The sequence below is a fragment of the Erinaceus europaeus genome, chromosome 9, assembly GCF_950295315.1.
Source record: "Erinaceus europaeus chromosome 9, mEriEur2.1, whole genome shotgun sequence".
Classification (NCBI taxonomy): Eukaryota; Metazoa; Chordata; class Mammalia; order Eulipotyphla; family Erinaceidae; genus Erinaceus; species Erinaceus europaeus.
In genome coordinates this window covers 112,695,773-112,721,744 of record NC_080170.1, presented here as the reverse complement: position 1 = coordinate 112,721,744, position 25,972 = coordinate 112,695,773, and the positions used below count along the sequence as shown (strand labels likewise).

Genomic DNA, 25,972 nt, shown 5'->3' with positions numbered 1-25,972 from the left:
GACTCAAGTTTGTGCTTCTTCACTTTGTGGGTGCAACCCTTTGTGTGCTCGGGAACTAAGCTCTCTGGATCAACATTTCATCTCCTGTAACAGTCCTTTCTCTCACTACTGAGCACCACTATCTTTTCTATGCGACCCCCCCCCCCACCTTTCTCCACCTAGCGAGTCGTGGTATTAGCAAGTTCTCCATTTTTCCATCACTTTAGTTCTCCTTTTTTTTTTTAAATCTTTCGTGTGCTTAAGAACTTTCCTAGAGAGTCATGTTTATTGGGCTTTGAGGAAGTGTTTTGCCCTTAGGCAAGGCATAGCGTTGGTCTAGGAAAACCAGTACCCTACTTCACAGTCTGTTAATTCAGTAACCCAAATTTCCAAGACCCCTCAATAGTTCAAAGGGGAAATGGCCTGGAGGCACACTATGATGCTCTCCCCAAAAGTCTATTGAATCAGTGTCAGAACTGTGGCATATTTGAAGTTCTGCCCATTTAGTTCAGCAAATAAATATGCAGAACAGGAGAGAGAAGCAAAACGGCTTGCAGCCAAGCATCTTTCTAGGTCTATATAGCTATGTCTCTGGATTTGTAGGCCACTCCTCGACTTTTCAGCTCCCGTACAATCCCTTGGGGCAGGCGACCAGTGGCAGACACTGCTTACACACCAGGCTTAAAGCTACTGACTCGCTGCCATTTAGAGACCCAACTATCCTCTGGACTCATCATTGCAATGATTCCATCAAAGGAAGAGCTGGTGCAATCATATACCATCTCTCAATTACCCTTCATCTAAAGGTATGTATCACAGTTGTCACAAGCATCATATTCAAACTGGTCTATAGTCTTAACTAGCGAACACAGCAAAGAAGCCCGTAGATGCTGCAGATCCTTCGGCACCATCTCCAGAGCCATCTCGAACACGGTAACTGGAGTTGCCCATCACTTTAGTTCTAATAATTTGTTTTCTTTTTTGCTTCCAGGGTTACTGTTGGGGCTCAGTGCTGGCACTACGAATCCACTGCTCCTGGAGGCCATTTTTTTCCCCATTTTATTGGATAGGACAGAGAGGAATTGAGAGAGTAGGAGGGAGATAGGGGGAAAGAAAGATAAACACCTACAGACCTGCTTCACCTTTTGCAAAGCAACCCCCCTGTAGGTAGGGAGCTGGAGGTTTGAACTGGGATCCTTGCATGGGTCCTTGCACTTACTACTATGTGTGCTTAATCTGGTGCACTAACGTCCAGTCTCCATAATTTGATTTCTCTAAGTACAAGAGAATTTTTTTCTTTTTCCTTTTTCCTTTGAATAGAGGCAGAGAGAGAGAGAGAAAGAGAGAGATGTTGTTTCATTGCCTTGCAGGTGGGGAGCGGGGACTTGAATCCAGGTCCTTGCACACTGTATTATGTAGCCATTATCAAGTGTGTCACCACCAAGACCTACACAAAAGAGTTATCAGGTCACTGCTTGAAGTAAACCTACCAGAGTTCCAGATTTTGTGTTAATTGTGTATGAACTGTTGCTGCTCTGGAAGCCGAGTTTTGGACTCTCTGGTAAGCGGACGCCATCTTTAAACCATGTGTACTCAGGAGCTGGATTGCCTTCTTTGTCTTTACATCGTAGCTCAACCACAGTGCCACTCAGTGCAGAATTAGGCACTTCACATGATGGTACAGCTGGTGCCACTGAAAGATGGAAGGACCATGGTACTGGTTATTTCCACCCTGAACAGGAACATCAGAGGCAGGTGAAGATGGATGTATTGGACAGACATGGTTGGGCTTAGCCTAAGTATTCGCGAGAACTGCTTGTTTATGAGGATGCGGCTGGATTACACTTGCCAGTCTCCTGGCAGCCAGATGGAATCTGACGCAGTGTGTGCCAGAGTGGTACAAGTCATTTCCAGGCTGGATTTAGAAAAGCTTCTTGCAAGTGTTCAGGTGAGTCAATATTCACTCCGTCCTACATCTTTCCACTACCAAGTTAAGTGTTAACATCTATGGTGACCTCTAGGAGACATATACCGATGTCACACCTCCAATAGGTCGCATCTCTACAGATTCCATGAAGTAGAATACGATAGCATAGCCACCACTACCTCTGTTCCAACAACTACATGAGAAAGACAGTTCTACCACATGAAGCCATTTATTGAGAGTTGAGGATTTCATTTTCCTTTTTTAAAATAACTATTTATTCATTTACTTATTTTTTGACCAGAGCACTGCTCAGCTCTGGTTTATGGTGGTGCAGAGGCTTGAACCTGGGACTTTGGAGCCTCGGGCATGAGAGCCTCTTTGCATAACCATTATGCTATCTACTCCCCACCCAGATTTTCTTGTTATAATAGCAGGTACTGCATTCTTCTTCTTCAGTGCTTTCATGTTTTACATTCGCAAGAATTTGAACCTGAGTGCCTTTCTCAGGCCCAGAACTCAAACTAAAATTCTATCCTTGTTAACACTGTTCAAGTTTGAGAATATCTGAGTTAGGATTATTCTGGGCTCAAGGATTTGTAAAATAAATTGAACTTTACTCAGTGACTTAAATCCAGAATCAACTACACCAAGAATTCCAAGATGGTCCCCAAATTACCCCTATCCTGGTGCACATACACTTTTTTTAGTCAGTCTAGACTATAGAAAAGGGACAAAGAGTTATTTTACTGCTTTTGCTTGGTCATTTATAAAAATATATTTGGAGGAGAAAAGATCACCGTCCTTGACCAGTTGTTGTCATGAACTGTTAATAGTATCACTGATGGCTTATAGTAACTAAAAACTTCTACTTTGCAGCTAGCTACCTCAGGATCCAAATCCTCATCCAAACATTGACTAGATGTGTAACCTCAGGGGAAATGACTTTGCTTCTATTTTTATCTGTAAAAATCAGGTTATCAGTGAAAATGAACTAAAACCACAGATTTGAAAGGGCCTAAAATAAACTAGCTGTCCAATAAACATGAAATTCTTTTTTTTACTAAATAACTTTGGCTACTCCTTCTGATCTACTTTTCTGTCAGCTCATATGGTACAATTACACCTGGGAGGAAAAAATAGCATCGCTGAAAGCTGTGGAAAAAATTACTTGTTTGGGGGCGAGCGCTCTTAGTGGAGGATCATTCAGCTGTGCCTTAACCTTAAGTGAAGTTTTGTGATAATGAACTCAAAATAAAATTTCAGCAGCTAGTGAGGTGGATGGGGAGCCATAGCCCAGACCCTGTAGGGAATCTGGTACCTTTGGTGTCTGAGACTTGGACCCCTCACTGTCCCTTGTCCCCCCACCCCCAGGCTGGGGAAGGGAAATAGCAATGGCACAGACACAAAAACATCACCTAATACTTCCAAGGTGATTGTATCCTCTTGCAGATTTTGCCCTTTCTCAGAGGGGGCACTAACTTCACAGCGATATTTCCCCGCGTCATTTCTGGTAACATTTTTGATACGTATATTGAAGTCCAGCATTTCAGCTCGATCTTTAAAATCACCTTTTAGAAAAAAGGAAACAAGGACATTAACAGCAATGTATATATGACTTTCTAAGTACTGCCTTCCTTGAAGTATTTAATTCAACACAGAGTGCATTTGTTTGTATTTACAAACTCAATTTTAAAACAAAGACTTTGGATGGATGCTGCTATTTTGAATAACTTTTTCTTTTTTTAGGATGACATATAGATCACAAAAGAACCTATTATTTCTACACTCCCAGAATTCACTCTAAAAAATTCAATTTCATTCCTGCCTTGTCCCTTTTCTAGTATCCTTATAAAAATATCCTTGTTTTCAAAACGTACGAAAAATCTATTTAGTCAAAGCATCGATTTTATGTGATGATACACATATTATTGCCACAAAACAAAAAGTAAGGAAGTCTTCAAAGCATTATTTTGGCTATTCTATTTTTTTCACACCTTGTTTTGTTTGTTTGTTTTTCTTTATTGGAGGAATTAATGGTTTACAGCTGACAGTAAAATACAGTACTTGGTAGCTATGTAACATATCTCAGTTTTCCACATAACACTCTAACCCCCCACTGAGGTCATCTCTGCCATCATTTTTCAAGACCTGACCCAGAGTCCTTTACTTTGGTGCAGTATACCAGGCTGTTCTATATATATATATTTTTTAATATTTTGCCACCAAGATTTTCATTGAGTCTTCTCATCTGCTTGATTCTACCACTTCCAGTGAACTCTCCTCTCCTCTCTCTCTCTCTCTCTCTCTGTCTCTGTCTCTGTTACAAGGTGAGATAAGGCAGAAGGGTCAGAGAAAGGAGATACGATAGCACTGCTCCACCGCTAGTGAAGCTTCCTTTCTGCGCGGTGCTCTTACAGATCAGCCAAGGACTAGAGCCTTAGTTCCCATGAGTGGTAAAGTGTTCACTCTGCCAAGTGAGGTAGCTCCCAGCTCCTTGGCTTGCTTCAGATAGTAATATGTATAGGTTAAAACAGTATTTCTTTGGAATTGGCATATTGCACCAAAGTAAAAGACTCTGGGGTGGGTGGGTGGGAGAATACAGGTCCATGAAGGATGATAAATGACATAGCGGGGGTTGTATTGTTAAATGGGAAACTGGGGAATGTTATGCATGTACAAACTATTGTATTTACTGTTGAATGTAAACATTAAGTCCCCAATAAAGAAATAAATTTTAAAAAATAGTATTTCTTTAAAAAATATATTAATTTTATTCATCTCTTGAATTAGGTAAATAGAAAGAAAGGGCAGAGAGAGGCCAGACAGCATTCTGGCATATATGGTGCTGGGTATTGAATTCAGGACCTCATGTTTACAAATCCAGAGGTCTACCATTGAGCCAGCTGTCAGGTCAATAACCTACGATTTTTTTTTTCCATTTTTGTTGGCCTTGTTGTTTATCATTGTTGTTATTATTGTTGTTGTTACTGCTGTCATTGTTGTTGGTTAAGACAGAGAAATCAAGAGAGGAGGGAAAGAGAGAGGAGGAAAGAAAGATAGACACCCACAGACCTGCTTTACCGCCTGTGAAGCGGCCCCCTGCAGGTGGGGAGCTGGGGCTTGAACCCAGATCTTTTTTTTTTTTTTAATAATTTATTTCTTTATTGGGGAATTAATGCTTTACATTCAACAGTAAATACAATAGTTTGTACATGCATAACATTCCCCAGATTCCCATTTAACAATACAACCCCCACTATGTCATTCATCATCTTTCATGGACCTGTATTCTCCCCACCCACCCACCCAGCCACCCCAGAGTCTTTTACTTTGGTGTAATACTCCCATTCCATTTCAGGTTCGACTTGTGTTTTCTTTTCTAATCTTGTTTTTCAACTTCGGCCTTGAACCCAGATCTTAATGCCGGTCCTTTGCACCTTGCAGCCACGTGCGCTTAACCCGCTGTGCTACCTCCCAGCCCCCCAATAACATATACTTTTGTGTAAGTTTCTAGCGTCAGAATTATCAACTATAGAAAATTCAAGATATGACACTTCTCCTGTAGGCACTGTGTAACTTATCTTGACAAAGGGGTATTTTAAATTTTCTATGACTTTTAAACAACTTTTCACCTCTTCTTAATTCTCTAATTATTTTTTTAATATTTCAAACATGGTGTTTAAGAATAATACTTGCTGGGAGTCGGGCAGTAGCATAGCAGGTTAAGCACACGTGACACAAAGGGCCAGGATGGGGCAAGGACCGTAAGGATCCCAGTTTGAGCCCTAGCTCCCCGCCTGCCCGGGAGTCACTTCACAGGCGGTGAAGCAGGTCTGCAGGTGTCTTTCTCTACCCCTCTATGTCTTCCCCTCCTCTCTCCATTTCTCTCTGTCCTATCTAACAATAACGATGTCAACAACAACAATAATAATAAAGTGTGGTCCAGGTGGTGGCGCAGTGATAAGCCTTTGGACTCTCAAACATGAGGTCCCGAGTTTGATTCCCGATAGCACATCTGCCAGAGTGATGTCTGGTTCTTTCTCTCTTCTCCTATTTTTCTCATGAATAAAATAAAAATCTTTTTTTTAAAAAAGGGTAACAAAAATGAAATAAATATCAAAAAAGAATAATACTTGCTATACTTGAATTCCAGTCCCAAATCTTTTTTTTTTTAATCTTTAGTGAAGCAATTTATTGTGGATTTTTTTTTTCTCCCTTTTGTTACCCTTGTTGATGATCATCGTACCTGTTGTTGTTATTGTTGTTGTTATTGCTGGTGTTGTTATTGGCTAGGACAGAGAGAAATGGAAAGAGGAGGGGGAAGAGAAAGATCGACACCATAAGATCTGCTTCACCGCCTGTGAAGCGACCCCCCTGCAGGTCGGGTAGCCGCAGGCCCCAACCAGGATCCTTATGCAGGTCCTTGTGCTTTGCGCCATATCCGCTTAACCCACTACACCACTGCCCGGCTCCCCAGTCCCAAATCATATAGTGGCAAAGTTAAAGCATACACTAAGTAAGAGGCTATCGCAGAATGAACCTCAACTTACCTATCATTCAGCACAAGAGAAATTGGTGTATTGACCGACTTTACTGCATCTTTACTTCTGTACACTAGTTTATTTGGAAGAAAATTCTAGAGATTCCAGCATTTTTTCCCATCATTTTCAACACTTTATCTCTCCTTCCTACCTACCTCTTCTTTCTTTCTTTCTTTCTTTCTTTCTTTCTTTCTTTCTTTCTTTCTTTCTTTCTTTATTGGAGTGACAAGTGTCAAATCTAGAAATCCATACTTATAAAGTGGGTGCTTTATCATTGAGCTACATGCCTGGCCCTGAAGATTTTACATTAAAACTCATCAAATATCCAGCAAAAAGAAAGATGAATAGAAAGAAATGTACAACAAATTTATTTTTATAAATAAGTCTTTTTTTAAAGATTTATTCACTATTGAGAGCTAGATGGAGGGAGAACCAGGGCATCACTCTGGCACATATGGTGCCAGGGATGGAGCTGAGGACCTCAAGCTATTTCCTGGACCACAATAAAATGTGTGTGTGTGTGTGTGTGTGTGTGTGTGTGTGTTTAAAGAAAGCACTGGAGAAAGTAAGGGGGGTAATTCTTCTGTTCTGGGTGGGCTTTTTTTTTTCTCTCTCTCCTTTTTCCTTTTCAATCTAAGGGAGTGGTAGACAGACAAAGAAGGAGAGACACCACAGCACCACATATAAAGCATCCCTTTTGCATGGTATTCTCGTGTGGTGTGAGGGCAGGGGATTCAGACCAGGTTCTTCCAGATGGCAAAGCAAAGTATCTCCTGGCTGGCTCTTCCCACAAGCTTTGTAGTGATGACCTAATTTTCCACATAAAATTTGATAAATTGAGCTGAAGTTACACAACACAGAATGAGCTTCTATTCCAATCCCACACCATCTTCTCTCCCCTTCTCACAATGATCTGCTGTGTTGAAGCAGTGAGACAGACCGAATTTTGCACTGAGAAATGAAGGCTCTAGGGAATGAATGGTGTTCCATGACTCTTCTCTGTCCTCTGTGTGGCTGTTGGGTTCCAGACCTCAGTCACTGACACTGTGAGCTCACAGTTGCAAAAACACATTTTTAGTAATCAGCCTTGTCCTGTTCTCATTTGCAAGTCAAAGGGGCCAAGGTTGTACCTGATGTTCCTTTGCACTCACCTCACCAAGTCTACAGCTCCTTACCTTGAAGAGCCTGCTGATAGTAGACAAAGGAAACACTCAGCCCCAGTTTCTTCCATTCTAATCGAGATGAGGTGGTCTTCTTGGAGTATTTGCAAGCTAAGATCACATCTAGGAACAACAGTACCAATACATTTCTAACTATTCTTATTAAATAATATTCTACTCACTCAGCAAAGTTTTAAGCATTCTTAAGTTATTCTTCTATTTCATTCATTCATTCATTCTGGTACTTCAACATGTACTATGCTGGCTTAAGCCCAAGATGAGTTAGTATCATTATAGGTCTTCCATTGAATAACTGTGAGACTCTGCTATTTTTCTGTAGTTCTTAAGCCTCCATTATCACTTGTGAAGAAGAAGAAGGAGGAGGAGGAGGAGGAGGAGAAGAAGAATCTTATTGATACACAAAGTATACATTTAGACAAAGTAGGTACTTTAAAATGGTAAAAATGGGGAGTCTGGTGATAGCGCATGTGGCACAAAGTGTAAGAACTGGCTTAAGGATCCTGGTTTGAGTCCCCACTCCCCACCTGCCAGGGGGTCACTTCACAATTGGTGAAGCAGGTCTGCAAGTGTCTATCTTTCTCTCCCCCTGTCTTCCCCTCCTCTCTCCATTTCTTTCTGTCCTAACCAACAATGATGACATCAACAACAACAATAATAATAACTGCAACAATAAAACAACAAGGGCAACAAAAGAGAATAAATAAAATATTTTTAAAAATTTTAAAAAAGGTAAAAATAATTTAATTCTCAGGTAGTTTACTTGAAGACATACATAGAAGCGACTAATAAGATCATGTAGTATCAGTCCAGAGTGATGAGTACCAAGATAGAGATAAGCCAAGGCTTCACACCTAGGACCTCAGAAAGTCATTTAGTTCACCACAGACTATGCAAAGGAGCCTGCATACATTCCATCGATGTGCTACAGTCTAGTCTCATTCATATTTCTTCTTTAATAACACTTTGCTTGAATACCTTAGTAGACCCCAAATATGGTCAGAGATGGGCAGACAGTGTAATGGGGATAAAAATAAAAAAAAAGACTTTTGTGTCTGAAACTCCAAAGTTCCAAGTTCAATCCCTAGCGCGTACACACACACACACACACACACACACACACACACACACACACACACACGGGCTGGAGAGATAGCATACTACTTATGCAAAAACTGCTTTATTGTTTGAAGCACCAAAGGTCCCAGTTTTAACACCTTGTACCACCATAAACCAGAACTGACCAATGCAATTACACATATTAGGCTGTCAGAAAAGTCATCATATATATATATGTATATATATTCTTCTAATTGCCTTTTTTAAGAGCTAGGGTCTTATGACTGTATGATTGCAGCCAACTCACTTTTCCATTTAGCGAGAGGAGGTATTCCCTTGATACCACAGCATTCCTGTTGCAAGCATGGCAAGGCAGGTGTCCTACCTGGTGAACTATCTCTCTGATCACTTCTAATAAACTGTTGATTCCTACTCCTTATCTTAGGGCAGATAGATTACTAAAACAGTCCATCTTGGCATCAAGTCTAAGTGCTTCAGTGTAGCTTACTAAGGTCACCTTATTTCAGGAAATGTACAGCTGTTGGGTCATAAGAGAATTCCTAGAATCACAAAGGAATCTTCTCTTTTCACAGTCCAAACAAGATGGGGAGGAGGTGCCTGTCAACTGCTTCAAGTTGCCAAATGGAAACCTCTCATTGTAAATATTTTTAAAGTATGTTGTTACAGCCAAGCCATCTAGAGGATCAACTTCATATTTCTGAGACATTTTTACTCACAGTGCATAGCTGTTTGCCTAAAAAGTAAAGTAAAATTTGCCTAAAAGAGAAAGGTATGTTAAACTCCTTTCTGTACAACTTATTTTAAACAAATTTAATTTTTAATTAAATTATAGATGTTGCATGACATGGTGGACTAAAAAGAAATATTTATAGTATTACCTCAGACAGTATTAGAAATATACACATGCATATGTTCTAAAGTCCTGTGTTAAGTATGTATAAACTACATATACACAGGTATAATTTCTATGACAGAATTATGATTTTATTTTCTAATTTTTCTGAGTTCTACACAAATTGCTAGAAATACAGAAAAAAAAACAGCAAAGGATTTTGGAAAATAGAAAGCAGGGTAGAGAAAAGAAAAAGGAACAGTCATAACAACAACAAGAATCTCAAAGTGGTTTTTAAGGCTGTCTAAATTTTTTGAAGCAGGTTTTACATGACCAAGAGATATCATTTCACAAATGTGTTTCCAATCAGGTTACCAAGACAAATGTGTGCTGAGGGATTTGTCTGAGGAAACCTGGTTCTGTTCTGTTGATTAAGGAGAATGGGTGGGGTACCTTCCGGAGTCTTGAGTTTTAGATAGGCTTCCTTCCCATATTCTGTGCTGTTTCCAACAAATAACACACCCACACTTACTTTTAGCCCATACTCCTAGGCCCTAGGAATAACTTCATACTCAATCATATTGTCTCATATATTTAATTAGACACAATACACACACACACACACATACACTTTTTAGCAAATTCTTCCTGACTTCTTTCCTCATTGTTTTACATAAGAAGGAGAGAAAGAAAAAAAAAAAAAGAACAAGGGGAAAACCTCTGAAGAAATAATCAAAAATGTAACCAATGATTATCCAAACAAGGCATATGAGAGGAAAGAAATGTACTATATTTTATTAGGATGAATATGCCCAAAATATCATTTCACCAGGGTTGAGGGCAGACACATCTTTGTTTAGAAAAGCATTAGTAGGGCAGGTGACAGCACGCCTGGCTAAGTGCGCACCTTAACAGTGGGCAAGGCCCTGAGTTCAAGCCCTTGGTCCACGTCTGCAGGGGGGAAGCTTCATTAGTGGCAAAGCAGGACTGCAGGTTTTTCCGTCTCTTTCCCTCTCTATATCCTACTTCACTTCTAATTTTCTCTGTCTCTACCCAATAATAAATAAAGAGTTTAAAAAATATTAAGTGTTTAAAAAGAAAAGCATTAGCCAAAACATACAGCAAAATTACCACTTTATTATCCAACGATAGCAATAACAACAACAACAACAATAATAATAACCGCAATAAACAACAAGGGCAACAAAAGGGGAAAAAATAGCCTCCAGGAGCAGTGGATTCATAGTGCAGGCACAGAGCCCCAGCAATAACCCTGGAGGAAAAAAAAAAAGAAAATGACCACTTTCAAGGACTTACGTCAAACCACTGTGCAGTAAAATGAATCCAGGACATCAGATGTTTATGGTGCCAAGCAAGTGCCCCCCACAACCCTTTTTTATTCCTGTCATTTTGGGCTTGTTTTATTTTCTGAGAGAGAGAGATGAAAGAAGAAGAAACATTTAGACACAGAGATGGAGAGACACCGAGGCACCACTCCACTATCCATCCATGGAGCCCCACCTCCACCCCGGGCACTTTCCATGGTGCTTTCATGTGGTATCAGAGAACTTGTCTTCATGGTCTCAGACACAATAGGCCCTCTGCCTATTGAGCCCTCTCTCAGTCACTCATGAGTTTTAATCTTTCTATGATTCCATATTGCTGGCTATCACTAGATCTTCTCTGTGCTCATGTTAAAAGTCATACACGAAAGATTGTACTATGACACAGGAAAAGAACTGATACCACCAAAGTACTTTTAAAGAATTACCATGAGTTATATCTATGGAGAAAAGTATGCCATTAAACTGATTTATAGTTCTCAGAGTTGGCCACTCTCTGCATAAAGCTGTTCGTTTCATTTATAAGCCTGGCAGACATACTCACATGATGGCCTTGTTCTCATTTTGGCACCATTATGGGAAGTGATAGAGAATACCAATACCAAAAAAGCTTTTAATCCACTTTGAATTAATTTTCGCACTTGGTGAGATAGTGATCTAGTTCCCTTCTTGTGCATGTGGTAATCTAATCTTTCTAAACAGTGTTAACTGAACAGATTTTCTTTTCTCCATTTTATGACCTTGACTCTTTTGTCGTAAGTTAACTGACAGTAAGTGCTTATGAATTTATTTCAGTACTTCTGATTCAAAATTTCCAATTCCTCATTTCACAAATTAGATTTGCTTTGTTGTAGGTAATTCATGTCATCAAAGAGCTTTTTCATACATCAAATCTTTCCTCAAGTGTATAAAATTTCCATTGAGGAAGTGGAGAAGTCTCAAGGAGGAAATAGCAAGGGACAGTATTCCATGCTGTAGACATGGTGTTTGGTGAGGCAGAGACTCCAACAAATAGTTAGGCGACACCACAGATGGCATCCATGTGAGTTATTCCAACAGTCCAGCCCAGGAAAATCACAGAGGTGTCCTTACCTTGATACTCAATTGCTGTCACTACTTGCTGATCTCTTAGTGGGGTAGACAATCCATAAGCCCTGTGACCTGCAAGATTAAGAGAAGCTAATTAAAATACACACAAAAAAGTCATTTTTAAATGTTTGAAAAGGAAATTAGCCTGAAGTTTGGTGACAGAGTCACATAATTCATAACACAAAATCTTTCAAGTACCAGGAAAGGAAAAGTTGAAGGAAACTATCTACGTCTCCTTCCAACTTCTATACTGTAAGTTTGAACTCTATATTTTTCTCATAGCAGATACCATTAATCTACTAGGGACCCAGTGAAGGCCAATTCCATTTCATATAACTTTTTATACTTCCCAAATATGAATGCTAGTTGATTGTTGAAAAATCCTAAAACTTGCATCCTTAGTTCTAATCTTATGAGACAATTAAATCCACAAGCTCCTCTTTCTACTGGGTATCTATACATCCTCATGAACTCATGAACCAAACAGAACCCTGCTTGTTTCCCAAACTTTTGTTTCCTTCCTACAATGCCAATCAGAATGCAAATCCACAATCCAGATAGCATAATGGCTGTGCAAAAACTTTCTTGCCTCAGGCACCAAAACTCCCAGATTCACTTTCTAGCACCATCATAACCATGAGCAGTTCTGGTTAAAAACAATAATCATAATAAATAAATATGGCCTAGGTCAGGCAAGTAGTAAGTGGTAGAGTTGGGATCTGAACTCAGCCAATGTATACCCAAAGTACACGTGGTTTATTACTGCATCCCAGGTGTGCCCCACCCAACTGAACTATGAGCAAGGAAACAAATTAACAAAGACACCAGGTGGAAAGTTTGATTTGTTCTAATGAAAATGCAGTATGATGAGAATCTGGCAGCTATAAATAAGGCAAAGGACTGATTCTGAAGCCTCCTCACTCCATCCCAAGTGGTAAAAACCACAAATACTTGTAGAACCTAAGAGCACGTATTTGGGGCATTCAACCTGATTGACAACCTGCTCTAGACTGGCTTGAAGAGTCAGGCATTGTGGGGCTATTTGTAAGCTTGGTAGAGCTTAGGGAAAACTCCCCCGATCCTTGAATGGAGGTCTGGGAAAGACACCCCCTTGTTAGCCTCTCTCACCGAGATGAGCAAAGGGGGAAACAGTCTCTCAGACTCAGTTTTCCCTTATCAAACTCACAAGCCCACAGAGATCTAACTGCTTCTCCCCACTAACTGCAGGTCACATGGCTGCCTGCTTTAAGATTAACTCAAAGTTTACATAGTCACCCAGAGTTCACACAATCACCTCACTTTAAGAACACACTCCATCATACACCTCAAACCCCAGATAAGAGAAACTCCAAACACTATTTTCTTATGGCCTTTGATATCTATCAAGCCTTGTTTATCTTCTCTCTGTCTCACCCTACTGGTTTAACCCCTATGCCTCTCTCAAATGTCTTTAGATAATTAACCTGTTTGCATCATGGAGAATAATTATCTTGACCTTTGTGTATCATATCAATTCCTGTCATACCAGCCCCCTACCATAGGGGCAAACTGACCTTTAAGAAACCTGTAATTTCTGACGTATTTGAAAATTTTTCTTTGTCTAGATCTCTATTTAAACCCATGCCCACCTGCCAATAAATGAGAGTGTCCCAATTCTCCCCAGTGTCTCTCATCTATCGTTGCATCTCTTGAATGAGCGAGGGAGAACCGGTGGCTTGCCTCCTTGCTGTGAATCACCCTGCGGGAATGCTAGCAAGGCATAGGAATAAAGAGATAAAAGGAGGCCAAAGAACGTGGGTGAGTGCAAAGATGTGGAAGTTCCTATAAGATTTTTTTTTTTAAATGGGGAGATGGATGGTAGCACAGTGAGTTAAGCGCATGTGGTGCAAGCCCGGCTCCCCACCTGCAGGGAAGTCGCTTTACAGGTGGTGAAGCAGGTCTGCAGGTGTCTTTCTCTCCCCTCTCTATCTTCTTCTCCTCTCTCCATTTCTCTGTCCTAACTGACAATGACAACATCAATAACAACAATAAAACAAGGGCAGCAAAAGGGAATAAATAAAATAAATATTAAAAAAAGATTTTAAAATGTCTCTCTGTTTTAACATTTTTTATTTTTTAATATTATCTTTGTTTATTTATTGGATATAAACAGCCAGAAACTGAGGCAGAAAGGGAGAGAGACACCTGTAGCCCTGCTTCAACACTCACAGAACTTTCCCCCTGCAGGTGGGGACCGGGGCTTAAACCCGGGTCCCTGTGCATTGTAACATGTGCACTCAGCCAGGTGCCTACGACCTGACCCCCCTAAGATCAGAATTTCTTAACCATAAATTAATTTAGCCTCTTTGTGGAAAAGAAAAATATTTAGTGGGTTATTTTTCTTCAAGTCATTTTATTGAGGTGACAATGGTTTACAGTATAGTCGTTGACCCATGAATACAATTTCTCATCTCCTTGTGATCTGCAAAACACTCTTAGCCCTGACTTTGGGCCTTTTCTACCACAATGTAATAGATGCTAATGTCCCCTCTACTACCCCTCCCAACTCCTCTTCCTGTGCTGCCACAACACAGCCAGTCCAAGTTCCACATTTGTGTTTTTCCTTTCTTCCATTCTTAAGTAAGTGAGATCAGCCAGTATTTGTCTTTCTCTGTTGGCTTATCTCACTTGGATTCCTTCAAGATGAAATGAATGAGATGACTTCATCATTTTTAGCAGTTGAGTACTATTCACTGTGTATATATACCACAACTTCCTTAGCATCTGGGCTGCTTCCAACTTTTAGCTATTAGAATTCTCTTATGAACCTGGGTTTGCATAGGTCTCTTTGGGTAGGAGTTTTTGCTTTCCTTGGATAAAGCCCCAGCAGAGAAATGGCCAGGTCACAGGGCAGGGCCATTTCTAATTTCTATTGCTGTGAGAAATCTCCACATTGTTTTCCACAGGGGGTCAGCCCATGTATAGTCTGTGGGTTTGTTTGTTTAACAAGAATACAACTCAGCTCTGGCTGTTGATAGTGGCAGGGATTAAATCCGTGACCTCTCACATGCAAATCCTGGGCATAACTGCTGCACTCTGTCCCTGGTCTCAACAAAACAATATTTCATGTATTAGGGTAGCTTTTCTTTGATGTATTCATTTATATGTGCACTGACATTTGAATTAGTTTTCTGCATTAGACTTTATCACTCCTTAGAGATATCTGTTATTCTAAATAATTTTATTTTCCCATTTTTCTCTCCCAAAGAAATCTAATTATAAAATTAAATTTTTTTTCAGGTTTCTATCCAGTCTCAGGTTGTTAATGTCTCAGGTCCTATAACTCTAAATTGCAAACCTTTTCACTAGAAAAACTGCCAAACCTGACTGGGAGTATGGACCGACCAGTCAACGCCCATGTTCAGCGAGGAAGCAATTACAGAAGCCAGACCTTCTACCTTCTGCAACCCTCAATGACCCTGGGTCCATGCTCCCAGAGGGATAGAGAATGGGAAAGCTATTGGGGGAGGGGGTGGGATATGGAGATTGGGCGGTGGGAATTGTGTGGAGTTGTACCCCTCCTACCCTATGGTTTTGTTAATTAATCCTTTCTTAAATAAAAAAAAATAAATAAATAAAAAAAAAAAAAAAAAGAAAGGGCACCTCTTAAATTAACCAGAATAATTAGTAGGAAAAAAATTCTAAAAGGCATATGAAAGTAAAACATGTAGGTGAATAACAAAAAAAATAATAAAATAAAAAAAAAATAATAAAAAAACCTCGGGGGCCAGGCGGTAGCGCAGCAGGTTAAGCAGACATGGTGCAAAGCACAAGGACCAGCGTAAGGATCCTGGTTCGAGCCCCCGGCTCCCCACCTACAGGGGAGTTGCTTCACAAGTGGTGAAGCAGGTCTGCAGGTGTCTATCTTTCTCTCTCCCTCTCTGTCTTCCCCTCCTCTCTCCATTTCTCTCTGTCCTATCCAACAATGACAACAATAATAATAATGACAACAATAGTAACAACACCGATAAACAACAAGGGCAACAAAAGGGAAAAAATGGCCTCCAGGAGCAGTGGATTCGTAGTGCAGGCACTGAGCACCAGCGATAACCCTGGAGGGAAACAAACAAACAAGCAAACAAAAACCCTCATTTACTGCCTAGAATTCCAATCAAGCATCGTTAGTTAGTGCCTACACTGATATGCCAACTATGAAAATGTTCAGCGGGTTCCTCTATAGAGCCTGTATTTCCCCCAGTCCTGGAACCTCTAGGGTGGGGCTCACTTTCCTACGTGCTTCTCTCAATTCATACAAAATGGTACTGCATCTGCCGATCCCAACCTAATCAACACAACAAGTACCACCTAAGCATGCTTCACTTCAGACTGTGTCCAGAGACGTCAGGCACAGAATGCCAACACTTCAGCCTCATTACTCAGGTGAGACCTTTCCTTTCATAGTTTTCTCTAATTCCATTCCAGGTGTTTCACTTCCTAACAAAGTCCCAAAACCTAGATATAGACCAGGTCCCATGAGATAGAGCATATGTTCACATGTATTCATAAATTAGGACAAAATATATACTTGAAAGCAAAAGTACACAATAGTCTACAGTGAGTCAGTAAAAAATAAAAAAGAAAAACTGCCAAACCTAGTGTCTGTGAGGAATGCTGAACTAAGCTGTTCCTTTTTGTTAAACAGCCACAATTTTTGTATTTGCAAGAAGCAGTGACCCATGGGACTCAGTCTTAGAGAAGTATCAGTCTCCTACAAGCAACTTAAAAATACAGCTGATACTTAAAAATCATGAGTTTGAATTGTGCCAGACCACTTACATAGACATTATTCAATAAGTATGTCAAGAGCTTTTTTTTTTTAAAGAAAAAAAGGTTTCTTACATTCAAACAAACAAAAAAAACCTCACAAGACATGTAGCCCAGAAGTAGCAAAAGAACTAAGAAAAAGGTCTTACAGGAAGGCATCAAATATAAGTCAACAATAGCCTTTTTCACTTACTATTATAAAAAGTTAAAGCCTGTAGCCCAGGAGGTGGCATGGGGGATGGGGTGTTGGACTCTTTAGCATGAGGTCCCAAACTGCATCGCGGGCACTGCCTGTGCAAAGTGATGTTCTACTTCTCTCTTTCTCACTCTGCTACTTTCTCTCTCATAAATAAATTCAAAAAATATTTCAAAAATAAATAACAAATTAAAACATGTCGAAGTCTTCACACATAAATACTTATATACCTTTACTGACTATGCCTGGCACCATTGACAGTTAATAGAAATGTAAACAAACATTACTGTTTCATTGTTACGTTTGGATTATTTTTTTAATTTTATTTATAAAAAGGAAACATTGACAAAACCATAGGATAAGAGGGGTACAACTCCACAAAATTCCCACCACCAGAACTCTGTATCCCATCCCCTCCCTTGATAGCTTTACTATTCTTTAACCCTCTGGGAGTATGGACTCAGGGTCATTTTGGGATGCAAAAGGTGGAAGGTCTGGCTTCTGTGATTGCTTCCCCGCTGAACATGGGCGTTGACAGGTCGATCCATACTCCCAAGACTAGGCTATTATTCACTAAGTCTAGGGGGAGTCAAAAGTTGTCTTCAGATTCTTGACTCTGTAGGAATCAATACCGCTCACCTCAGAGTTGTCCTATAGTCACTTGTAACTCTTGCTTGTGTATTTAAAAACCATAAAATGGTCCAAACATTCTTTTCAAATATATATTGCTCCTTTTCCATACACTTCTGTCAGGATATATCCCATTTTCCCCTGAGCCCATTCCCTCATGCCTTTCTTTTCCAGCTTCTCTTTTCCTCCCCTAATTTTATTTTATAATTCAAAGGTAAGAGTTCAGATCTTCAGAGAGCAAAGGAAAGAGATTAAACCAAAAGAGAACCCTCCTAAGAAGCTGGGAAAAGGATAGAATCTCATGTGATTTTGTGATAATATACCAGCACTTATTTATTTGTGTTTACTATTTTATTTATTTTGGATACAGACAGAGAGAATTGAGAGGGGGTGATGACAGGGAGAGAGAGAGAGAGAGATCAGCAGCACTGCTCATGAAGCCTTCTCCCTGCAGGTGGGGACCAGGGGCTTGAACCAAAATCCTTGTGTGTTATATCTGTGCTCAACTGTGTGCCACCACCCAGCAGCAATATATCAACATTTAATTGACACCAATGTTAAAAGTGTTTGCCAATGATTCTCATTCCAAATCACTGCTCTATAAAGCTTTCAAAGTATACTTTAAAAAAATCTGGTTTTCCCCTACCCCACTGGGGAAAGATAGAAACAGGCTGGGGGTTTGGATCAATCTGCCAATGTCCATGTCCAGTGGAGAAGCAATTACAGAAGGCAGAACTTCCACCTGCATCCCAAAAAACATTTTGGTCCATACTTCCAGCGGGGTAAATGATAGGGGAAGACAAGCAGAGGGTTCTGTACCACTATTCCACCAGGACCCAAAACATTTGTCACCAGGAATCTTGCTTTGATAACATCACTGAAAGGGAAGTGAATCTGGAAAACACCATAGGAAGTCAGGCTCTATTTCTCTTATCTGAGAGAAGAGAGGAGGAAAGACACCCAGCAGTAGTAATTGGTGTAGGTTAGGAGTGACTTAGAATGGAAGTAAAGACAGGACCACTGGAAAAAATGAGCTATATATATATATATATATATATATATATATATATATATATATATTCAATAATCAGTTGAAATTCAATAATCAGGTGGCCAGCTGGGGCTAGAACCAGAACACTGTGCTTTGTGCCATGTGCGTTTAACCTGCTGAGGTACCACCGGACTCCCGTTTCCTCTAATTCTATTTACTTGAAGATTTACTTTCAACTACATGACCACTTACGTTGAACTCCTTTAAATACAAAGTTCAGAGCCAGCAAAATAATTCACTTGAATAATGTGCTGCTTTGCCATGTGCTATGGTCACTTTCATTCTCTCTACCTCTTTGTCTCTATCTGAAAAGAAATCATCCCAGAGAGGTAAAGCACCAATGGTGACAGACAAAAGCAAAAACAGAAAAAGGAAAAAAAAGAAAAGAAAGAAAGCTTAAAATCTTCAAAATAAACATCTGTTATAAAGTTTCTATCTTGCTTCAGCTTTCCTGTTCTTAGTATTGTTTTATATTTTAATAACATTAAAAGAGAGTTATTGCACCCAATAACTCTCTTTATGAAAACAAAATGTTGGATTGTGTATCAACATTTCACTAGCAGATGTTAGGCCTAGTCTCCGTTGGCTGCTTTTTTTGAACCAATTTCATTTTTCTTCAGTTTTCTACAATCACTAACACAGGAAAATAAACAAAAAATTGTCATGTAGGTCCACTGGTTGAGCTCAACAATCATTTAAAGTTAGCTACAAAACATCTTTAGTAGTCATGGATGTGTTCCGGCATCCCTGGCAGAAGTTCTTAATGCGAGGTTAAGAGATGACTGTTTCCACTACTGCTAAAACACAAAGTCAAGTCATCCCGAGCCAAATGAAACTTTTTGTTCTTTCCTCCCCAATTATAAGAATAAAAAGATCTGGTGTTGTCTATCACCCATTTAAAATAATCTGGTTTGACTAAAAATAATTACTTTCACTATCACAAATTTTCAATTTACTATGAAAGTGTTGGTTAAATTAACACTTTTAATTGAAAACATAATTAGGAGAAACTGCCATGTTACAGAAGGGTTTTGGGATGTTTTCAAAATACATTACTGAGAGTACGATGCTTAATGACAAGTTAGAAAGCTGTGCACCGCATAGAGTACACACGTTACCATGTCCCAACTGCTGCACTGCTCCTGGAGCTTACCCCTCTGCAGTTGAGGACTGGTAACATGGTAATATGTAAAAGAATTTTAAAAATAGATATAATAGTCAACCCATATCTGTGACCTTGGGAGAACCACTGCAGTTTCCAATGGGAATAGGGACACAGAACTCTGGTGATGGGAATGGTGTGGAATTTTTCTTCTTGTTATCTTGTAATTTTGTAACCCTATATTAAACCACTAATAAAAACAAACAAAATCTTTATGGTGACTGAACTCATTTAAATAAACTTGTGTATTTAAATATGCTACATAAAAAGTACATACCCCTCTTCCTCTTCTGTTTTTTTAAACATCTGACTACAAGGAAGACAATTTGAACTTCAAAACTACATATAAATAAGTTATATACATTGGTAAATTTAAGGAAATCGTAAGAGCCTACTAGTACTCAAACAACTGGACTTTTCAGTTGTTTTCAGGTGATGTGAGAGATGAAATACATGAATTTCTTCCAGTAAAACAAGTTCTCAAAATTTTCAAAGAAACATACTTAAGCATATCCTCAAATATTTATTGGTGGCTGATGACACTGGAGAGTCAACGATAGCTGAATTTCTCACAAGCTACTCCTCCAATAGGGCATTCAAGAAGTCAGTTTAGGATTCTGAGATTTTTCTTTGCTTGTCCCCAAGTGGTGATCTCAGCCAAACACAATTCTTTCAGTAATTACGATTTTAAGGAAGATGTCTAGTCAACTAAAACCCAACTCACTGTCAATACAAGATCAAGAGAAATCACCTTCCAAAATTCATGCTAATATAAATCACTTACTTAAAAACTGAAGGCACAGTTAGTGGCCATTCTATATTTTAAAAGATTTCACTGAGATTGAGATGCCAAGAAATAATGGCCTTAATACTTTACTAATATAAAATTAAAAAATCACTACTAAAGATGTCAGATATCAAAACAGACATACATTATAATGCACAGAGCTCTAAAATGGGAATGGTGAACCGTAGCAAACTTTAGTGTCTCTCCTCACTTACCGACTCATATGGGTTTGTCTCAGGGAAATCCTTAGCTTTGGAGTTGATGACATTTAAATTTGAGATTACTTATTGCCCTCAAGTGTGAAACTGTAACTCCTGAAGCTCATTATCGTTTTCAAAAAGTCCAGAACCATCAACACTGTGTTATATTTCTCAGCAGATATGTCTATAGCAATATGACTATAAAACAAATAATTTTCTAGAATTGGAATTATGTATCATTTCTGTAAAGCTTTGATAGGCTCTGGGCAAATAGCTGAAACTATGTTTCCGAATGTGGATTTAAACTCTGGCTCTAAATCACCAACACATACCAACCTAAAAGGCCCTGTATAAAGGTCCTAACAGCTGATAAACACACAAGAGATTATTCAGTGGCTGTTTTGTCAGGGGAGAGTGAAATGGTTATTCTGCAGCCTTTTCACATTGACAAGTCTACTCAGGCTACTTTTCTGAAAAGGTAACACTCTATCATTTACTAAATTCTCTCCACTCTTCCACTGTACACAGCTATTGTAAACTTCATACCTTTAGACTTATTTTTCTGCCTAAGTGGATCTTTGGAATCATAGCAGCTTAATGCAACATGTGTTTTCATTTCTGGAAAGCACAAACCTGCCGTTATAAGGAAGAAATTATATTTTATAGGGATTAGCATCAAGTGTCAAAAAAGAACAAATAGGACCATTCTGTTAAATAGTTACCTTTTTTTCTCAAGTGAATATAAAGCACTGTTACTGGTTTTTCAATCTCTTCTGAAATAGCAAATTTTTTAAATATCATGAATAGATAAAAAGAGGAGACTGACCATGAGTTTCATGAAGCTCAAACTTCAAGACCCTCACTTGCATAAGCATTTCTCCAGACTATGGGGGCATAAGGGTGAGGAAGAAAACATATTTTGTGTGTTTATCTTTCTTGGAGCTCTAATTAATTCATTCCTGCACAAAGTTATGGAATTCTTATTAGTCCATTTTAGATCTGACCACCCACAAGAAAGAAGCTGGTGGGATTCGGGCAGTAGCGCAGTGGGTTAAGCGCACACGGTGCGAAGTGCAAGGACCGGCATAAGGATCCCAGTTCAAGCCCCTGGCTCCTCACCTGAAGGGGAGTCACTTCACAGACAGTGAAGCAGGTTTGCAGGTGTCTGTCTTTCTCTCCCCTCTCTGTCTCCCCCTCCTCTCTCCATTTGTTTCTGTCCTATCCAACAATGACGACATCAATAACAACAATAACTATAACAATAAAACAAGGGCAACAAAAAGGGAATATATATGTTGGTCTCCAGAGACCATTGCCTAGATCTCAGCATTTAAATTACTAAAGATTTTACAGTTGCAACAATTTACCATGCTCTCTCCCACTCACTCATACCTCAACTCTTAAAATAAAAGAGTTGTATGAATTTTATTTTTCTACTCTCCTGCTGGAGGATGCTTCACACAAACCTTAGTCTTTGAGTTTCTAACAGATGTTGTTAAATAAATTCAACTACCACAAAAGCAGAAGAAATTTGAAAACTGAAGGGAAACTCTCCCAGCTTATTGTTGCTTCGTGTTTCCTTTGATTAGTCCTCAGGAAGTTGCAGGAACAAGAACCATTTATTTTCAAGTGCTGAGCATGAGAACAATGGTTTGGCATTGCTTAATTGTCACATTTCACAACTGTCAAGCAAAATAGCCCAGAGTAAGTTACCCTGATTTCTTGGGTGCTTTCTACCCAGGCACTATAATTTTCTCGTTCTTTTACTAAAGACAGTTCTCTGACTCACTCTTTTAATTCAAAACTGACCTAACACATCTAATTGTGAGTAAAACCAAAATGCATATTTGCGGGTCATTCAATCAGGACAGTCAAAGAATAGGTTTAATGAACAAACATCTGTGTTACGGACTGAATGTTTTTTGTGCTCCCAGGAGCCATGTGTTGAAATCCTAGAGTCAAAATTCAGGAGGATTCATCCTCTAAAAAAGAAGCCCCCCTAAAGAGAAAGAGAGACTTCCTTTCTACATAAGAAGACACAAATCAGTGGTGAGTGATCAGGAAGCAGGCTCTTCCAGACACTGATCTACCTTGATCTCAGATGGGTAGACTCCAGAATGGTGAGAAAGAAAAGGTTTGTTGTTTGAGACAACATATCTGACCATATTAGCTCAGAAATCAACTAGATTTTTTAAATCATAATCAATTTTAGGACTTCTGTTGTTTTTTAATAACTAATTTATTTGTATTATTTTAGAAGACAAGAGAGGAGACGAAACAGACACAGAAAGAGGACACACCATAGCACTGCTTCACCATCCATGGAGCTGCCTACTTCTGTCCCTGCTGCTTCTATATGATTCTGGAACTGGAAACCGTATTGTGCCACACAGCAAGGTATTCATTCTGCTGCATTAGCTGTCTCCCAGCCCAGCACTTCAGCTTCTCATGAAGTGGTGTCAGAGCTGACTTATTGGGAGCCTGACCATTGCGCACTGGGGTAAGCGCATATGGCGCAAAGCACAAAGACCAGCTCAACGATCCCAGTTCAATCCCCCAGCTCCCCACCTGGAAGGAGGTCGCTTCACAAGCAGTGAAGCAGGTCTGCAAATGTCTATCTTTCTCTCCCACGGTCTTCCCCTCCTCTCTCAATTTCTCTCTGTCCTATCCAACAACAACAACAACAACAAAACAGTAAAAATGGCTACCAGGAGCAGTGGATTTTGTACTGCAGGCACCAAGCCCCAGCCAGGCAGCAAAATAAATAAATAAATAAATAAATAAATAAATAAATAAATAAATAAAACTGACTTCTCATCCATTTTCAGAGAAAGCTAAATAAGGGACGCCTGGTAGAGCACACACATTGCAATACAGAAGGACCTATGGGGTGTGGAGGCTTCACAAGTGGTGAAGCAGTATTATAGGTGTCTCTCTCCCTCTCCCTTTCTCCTCCTCCCCCTTAATTTCTGTGTGTCTATTAAAAAAAAAAAGAAGAAGAACTACAAAAAAAGGGAAACTAAATAATAGCATACTACCACCATTTTCAACAGCTTGACTCTTCTTTAACTAGATGTGTCTTGAAGTTAAAGAAACAAACAAAAAACCCTAAATTCCAGATGGGTACGGGAAGGAGAGAACCTGTCAAAAATGTTGTGTAAGTTCATTAGAGACAGAAACAGAATCATTCTTTGTTTTTGGGAAACTATAACCGATACAGAAGAAATGGAGACCCAGCTGGGTTTGAAACCCAGTGCTGTGAAGTACTAGTCACCTTGCACAGGGTACAACCTTAACCTTCTAAGGTATTTTTTTGTTTGTTTGTTTTTGTTTTTTCGTTTAGGTAGACAGAAGCTTAGCATCTCTTCCTTAGTTGGTCGTAAACATCAAAATGTTCAAAGTGCACAATTGCTTAACCTCATTCCTTGCATACATTTTATTGAGTGCCAATCAACTGTCAGGAAAGGTAAAGGCTTCTCCTTCCCCTTCTGCCTTTTTACCCATGGCCATTTTTTCTTCTATCAGACAAGAGCTTTTTAAAGAATGAGACAGAGAAAGCAGTGTGGCAGACAGTGAAAGAGACCACAGCACTAATGCTTCCTTCAATGTGGTGAAGGAAGGACTCAAACCAGAGACAGAGAAAGACAGAGGGAACAACAGCTCCAGTGCACTGAACAGCTGTCCTCACACTCAGACCGCACACATGGCAAAGCTGATTCCTGCTCAGGTAAGCCCTGTTGCTGACCATAAAAATACATCTTCAATAGTCTCTAGGCAGCTTTTCTTCTCTGGCCAACCCCTTTAGCACAACAGCTGGTAGTAATTAAAATAACAGTGGTTAGACAGCAGCAACAAATGCTGGAGAGGCTGTGGGGACAGAGGAACTCTTTTGCATTGCTGGTGGGAATGTAAATTGGTCCAGCTTCTGTGGAGAGCAGTCTGGAAAACTCTCACAAGGCTAGACATGGACCTTCCATATGATCCAGTCATTCCTCTCCTGGGGTTATACCCCAAGGACTCCATAACACCCAACCATAAAGAGGTGTGTACTCCTATGTTCATAGCAGCACAATTCATAACAGCTAAAACCTGGAAGCAACCCAGGTGCCCAACAATAGATGAGTGGCTGAGAAAGCTGTGGTATATATACACAATGGAATACTATGCAGCTATCAAGAACAATGAACCCACCTTCTCTGACCCCTCTTGGACAGAGCTAGAAGGAATTATGTTAAGTGAACTAAGTCAGAAAGATAAAGATGAGTATGGGATGATCCCACTCATCAACAGAAGTTGAGGAAGAAGATCTGAAAGGGAAACTAAAAGCAGGATCTGACTAAATTGTAAGTAGGGCACCAAAGTAAAAACCCTGTGGTAAGGGGTAGACATGCAGCTTCCTGGGCCGGTGGACGGTGGGGGTGGGTGAGTGGGATGGGACACCATCTTTTGGTGGTGGGAATGGTGTTTATGTACACTCCTAGTAGAATGTAGTCATATAAATCGCTAGTTAATTAATATGAGAGGGGGAAAATTAATTGTATGTCTCGAGGTTTTAAAACACAGACTGAATCTTTTTAATATATAGGCTGTGTAATTGATATGCAGACTCTCTCAAAAGCCTAGACCAAGTAGATCAGAAGCAACCAGTGGCACTGCTATATACAAGATACTAGGTACTATACAGCAAACCCTAACAAAAGGACTTTTCAAAATTAACCCAATTACTAAATAATGTGATGATAACATCAACTATCCATTGTCTTTTTGAACCCTAAGACAGCAGGAACCTCACATCTCCACTACAGAGCCTATATTTCCCCCAGTCCTGGAACCTTAGGATAGGGCCCACTTTCCCATATGCCTTTCCCAATCCATATCAAATAATATTGCATCTGCCGATCACAACCTAATCAACGCAACGATTGCCACCTCAACATGCTTCAGCTCAGACTGTGTCCAGAGACTTCATGTGTGGAATGACAACCCTTCAGCTTCATTACTCGGGTGAGACCTTTCCTTTCATAGTATTCTCTAATTCCATCCCAGGTGGTTCACTTTCTAACAAAGTCCCAAAACCTAGATATAGACCAGATTCTGTGAGAGAGAGCATATGTGCACACATATCCATAAACTAGTGCAAAATATATGCCTGAAAGCAGAAGTGCACTAGAGTT

The 25,972-nt window shown here is 39.7% G+C and overlaps 1 protein-coding gene and 1 pseudogene across 4 annotated transcripts in view; both read right to left on the bottom strand.

Moving 5' to 3' along the window:
* The window catches only part of JAM2 (junctional adhesion molecule 2), a 70,718-nt gene that overhangs the window by 15,017 nt on the left and 29,729 nt on the right, over positions 1 to 25,972 (bottom strand). For 3 of the 4 annotated variants that reach the window (XM_060198566.1, XM_060198565.1, XM_016186726.2), the window contains exons 2-5: positions 11,973 to 12,041; positions 7,623 to 7,730; positions 3,322 to 3,474; positions 1,470 to 1,672 (exon numbers count right to left, since the gene is read on the bottom strand). In XM_060198566.1, coding sequence (XP_060054549.1) covers positions 1,470 to 1,672; positions 3,322 to 3,474; positions 7,623 to 7,730; positions 11,973 to 12,041 — 533 coding nt within the window. The remainder of the gene's footprint in view (positions 1 to 1,469; positions 1,673 to 3,321; positions 3,475 to 7,622; positions 7,731 to 11,972; positions 12,042 to 25,972) is intronic. The other variant, XM_016186727.2, reaches the window with a different exon arrangement.
* LOC103110617 (transcription elongation factor SPT4-A-like) lies at positions 241 to 920 on the bottom strand (annotated as a pseudogene).